This window comes from Monodelphis domestica, chromosome 1 (genome assembly GCF_027887165.1).
Source record: "Monodelphis domestica isolate mMonDom1 chromosome 1, mMonDom1.pri, whole genome shotgun sequence".
Classification (NCBI taxonomy): domain Eukaryota; kingdom Metazoa; phylum Chordata; class Mammalia; order Didelphimorphia; family Didelphidae; genus Monodelphis; species Monodelphis domestica.
The window spans coordinates 305,244,086-305,248,124 of NC_077227.1; the positions used below are offsets into that span (position 1 = coordinate 305,244,086).

The following is a 4,039-nucleotide window of genomic DNA, read 5'->3' on the forward strand; positions in this document are numbered from 1 at the left end:
TTCTTTTAAATATTATAAACTGTTTTTGCATGTAATTGGGGGAAATAAAATTTTATACAATCAAAAGCTCAAATAAATTTTTAAAAAACATTGTCTGTGTAGAGTGATTTCATTATTCTTTTTTTTTTTAACCCTTACCTTCCGTCTTGGAGTCACTACTGTGTATTGGCTCCAAGGCAGAAGAGCAGTAAGGGCTAGGCAATGGGGGTTAAGTGACTTGCCCAGGGTCACACAGTTGGGAAGTGCCTGAGGTCAGATTTGAACCTAGGACCTCCCATCTCTAGGTCTGACTCTCAATCCACTGAGCCACCCAGCTGCCCCCATGATTTCATTATTCTAAGGTAATGGGACCAGAGTTCAGTGAAATGTATCAAGGTCTAGGAGGCTGAGCAAGGCAACTAGGTTGAGTCTCATTTTAAATCAGATTAGTAAATTCATGTTATCAATCCTCCCTAGACTAACTAGTCAGTGCTGCTATCCAGAAATAAAGTATAATTAAAGGAAATTTGGTTGTTTGTTCTCTGAGAATGATAGAGAGCTTTCCAAACATCTGTATTTTGTGCAAATTAACAGGGTGTATAACTTCCAAAGTAAATATGAGGACTTCCCAATTTCTTTTACTTCCCATGAAATAAAATTCAAGACCAGCAATGCCACCTGGTGATTAAACTGAGGTACTCCAGTACATCTCATGCACAAACTCTCCAGATGGACAGTGATTTTAGCATAAAATTGAGTACAAAGAGAAAATAGCTAAATTTCTATTTCTTTTCATATTAAATCATGTTTTCAATGGTCCTAGATTCCTCTTTACCAAAAACAAAACAAAAAATCCTTATGTTTTGTTTGTTTTTCTACCACTAAAATTCTCTTGGTAAAGCTAAATCTCAGGATTATCAAAATTGTAAGAAACCCAAACTGCATTGGGAGGTGACATAGTGAATGTAAATAGCTTGTAGCATATTACACAATCATGATTTGAACATTTGGTAAAAGACATCAGTAATAGAAAGGTAAGTAAGGTGGAGAAAATGAAAGATAATATAGCAAAAATAATACATTGATATCCACAAAATGTTAAACAAACCTTGGCTTCTAGTACTTGAGTTAGGTCCTATCTATTAGGTCTATGGGAACACAAGGACAAGAATCACACTGAATGAGAAGTCAAGGATAGATCATGACTTGTATGGTAGAAAAAGTACTCACATCCTTGAACTCAACAAATTTCACAAAGTAAGTATGTTTCCTATATGTTATGATAACTAAGCTTCATGAAGACAATAATTATGTTATCTAAATCTTGCATTTGCACAGAACCTAGGAAAATAATCTGATCTTAAAAGACACTTTTAAATGAAGATTAAATTGTGGAATGTATGGAAAAGAGATTGTTGTTCCTTATATGACATTCATTTCCCAGCTCTATGACTAACAATCTGTTGTTCACAACAAAGCAATATTATAAGGATGATCAACTGAGAATCTTTACACACTAACCACTGGGTTCCAGATAATACTCCAAGACAGTTACAAAAGATCCATGATTTTTAAAAATCTATCTTCCTCCAGAGAGAGAACTGACAAACTCTCTGATTACAGATTGAAGCCTACTTGAAAATTATTTTTGTTTTATTTTGTGTTTTCTTTTGCAACATGCTTAATATGGAAATACATTTTGCTTCACCTGACATGTATAACTGAAATCAAATTGTTTGTCTTCTTAAGGAGTAGTGAGGGGAAGGAGAGGAAAGAATTTGGAACTCAAAAATTTTAAGTGATTATTACCAAAAATTGAAATAATTGAGAAATATTTAACAAAATAAAAAATAATTTTGAAAGCCAATGGGTTTTTCTCAATTACTATAGAGTACTACAACAGTTACTAAATGACCACAGCTTAACTTCGATCCCAGGTCCCACATAAAATAGATAAAATCAAAGGATGTCCAAACTAAGTCAAAAGTACATAGCTAGACCACGCAAGCCTAGTTATTCAACCCAATGACCAAAGGAGATATTGGCATTGACCTCCTTATGAGAACTGACTGTGAATCTGAGTAAAAATATTACCTCTATGTGAAAAATGTATTTCTAAGACTCAAAGAAACAAGTCATTGAAGCAAGGAGATGATAAATGGCCCCGAGGGATTGTTTGCTCTTAAGAAAAGGAAACCTCAGACCCAGAAAAGGAATATGTTCTTATCCTTGCTCTCCATCTGTCATCAAAATGATTTCCTGGCCCTACATTTCTCCTAGGACATGTTCTTTAAGAAGTTTGTGTATGGGTTAACATTCTCTTCCTCTCATTGTGTCTTTTGCACAATAATATATTGCTGTGTCCTCAGTTTTCAAGCTGTTCATTTGCAAGTATACCATCTTACTGGCATCATCTCTGGAAATGGTGAATCGGCCTTTCACAGCCTCAGCATATTCTGCAGTAAGACCATTAGCAGGGTTTCTTATTACAGCAACCCACTCCAGCCCCTTGCCTGGAGCCTGTCGTATCCAATGCATGTAGTAGTTGGAAAAGGTAAATCCAGAAGTTGTACAAGTGAGTCGAAGAGAGCCCCCAGGCTGCCTCACATCTCCCCCAGTCTCCACCAGCTGAACCTCACTGTCAACACCTGCAAACACAAAAATATTACTGTCAGAACAAGCATAAGCACATACACTACTTAATGTCTATAACATAGGCATAAAATTACCTTGTAAAGTTATTAGAAAGAAAAACCAGTTTAGCCTAAAGTCCATGATGAGGACTCTGGTTCAGTCCTGGGGACAGAATGAGAAGAATAGTACAGAGGGGCTAAGCTGTCTACTTTTCTTCACGAGAGGGAGGGGCCCTATTTGCATATCTTCCTGTCTATAGGAAAGAAATAGCTATGGCTCTTGGTTATAAGTAGACTCCTGGAGCCTCAGAGAGAATGATTTCCAGTTTGTCATAGGCCAAGCCAAAGGTATAGTTAAATAATGTGATCACTCCTAGCCCCAGGGGCATCTGCTTCCAAACCGCTTTAAGCCTGGATCCCCATCTTGTTTACCTGTAGTCAAAACACCAGCTTAAGCTGAGCCTCTTCCCAAAGGGATAGCTAACATGAATGATTCAAATTAAAATGGTTCTGATTTTCTAGCCAAGACTACTAGAAGTAGTTGAGGCCCTATCATAAAGCATTTAACATTTCTAAATTGTCAGAGTGGTGTAATCAGCCATACCAAAAGACCAACCCACTTTCCCCAACTGCAGCTAATCATAAAGCTTCTGAGCTACCTTGAACTCTCTTTTTGGGGGTCTCAATTAAAATGGCCTTTTCCATCCCTTCAGGGGCGCAGGCTTTACTGAGGTAGACAGAGTGAACCATTTTATTAACAGTTTATATGGGTCACTGTTAATAAACTATTTCTTTACATGGAAAAATCTGCCTCAGTGTTGAGTAGGATGTTTTGTGACTTTCTCATAAGAAGTGTTTCACCCCAATATTTTCAAGAACCTAAATAGATATTAGTATTTTACCTTCCTTTTAGAATGCCTCCCAATCCCCTTCTCTCAAAACAAAACCCTTAGCCTGTCCACTTCGAATTTCAAAAGCCTTGAGGGTGGAATAGTTAACTCACTTATCTTATAAAAATGTTGTGTGAAGTGGAAGTTTAAGGGGACTTTGAAAATATCAAGTTTTACCCTTTTTTGCTACTATTCAAGGAACTAGGAAGTAATTTCAAGTGTAATACTTGAGAGAGAGAGAGAGAGAGAGAGAGAGAGAGAGAGAGAGAGAGAGAGAGAGAGAGAGAGATGGTCAAAAGAAAAAGCTCCAGCTTACAGAAAAGAAAAACTTCTTATTTGTAGGAAAATACAACCCTCAGGTGAAATGTCATCATCCTGACACATTTACCCTGGTCCTTCCAGCCTTCTTGAAGGAGATACCTCCAAATTAACCTTTTTAGCAAATGGTCAAGGGTCAAAGTCGGGTTCTACTCTAAATACAAACCAAGAATTGTGATACATTCTGGATTCAAAGCTGATTGGGAGATTGCTAGCTCT

General features: G+C 37.1%; 1 gene segment (V, D, J or C); it reads right to left on the reverse strand.

Annotated features, from left to right (window-relative positions):
* Window positions 1–1,616: 1,616 nt before the first annotated feature.
* On the reverse strand, window positions 1,617–3,335 carry LOC130458182 (immunoglobulin heavy variable 3-72-like). The segment is given in 2 exon segments: window positions 1,617–2,627; window positions 2,709–3,335. Coding segments are annotated over 2 exon segments (384 nt in total).
* Between the last annotated feature and the right edge of the window lie 704 nt (window positions 3,336–4,039).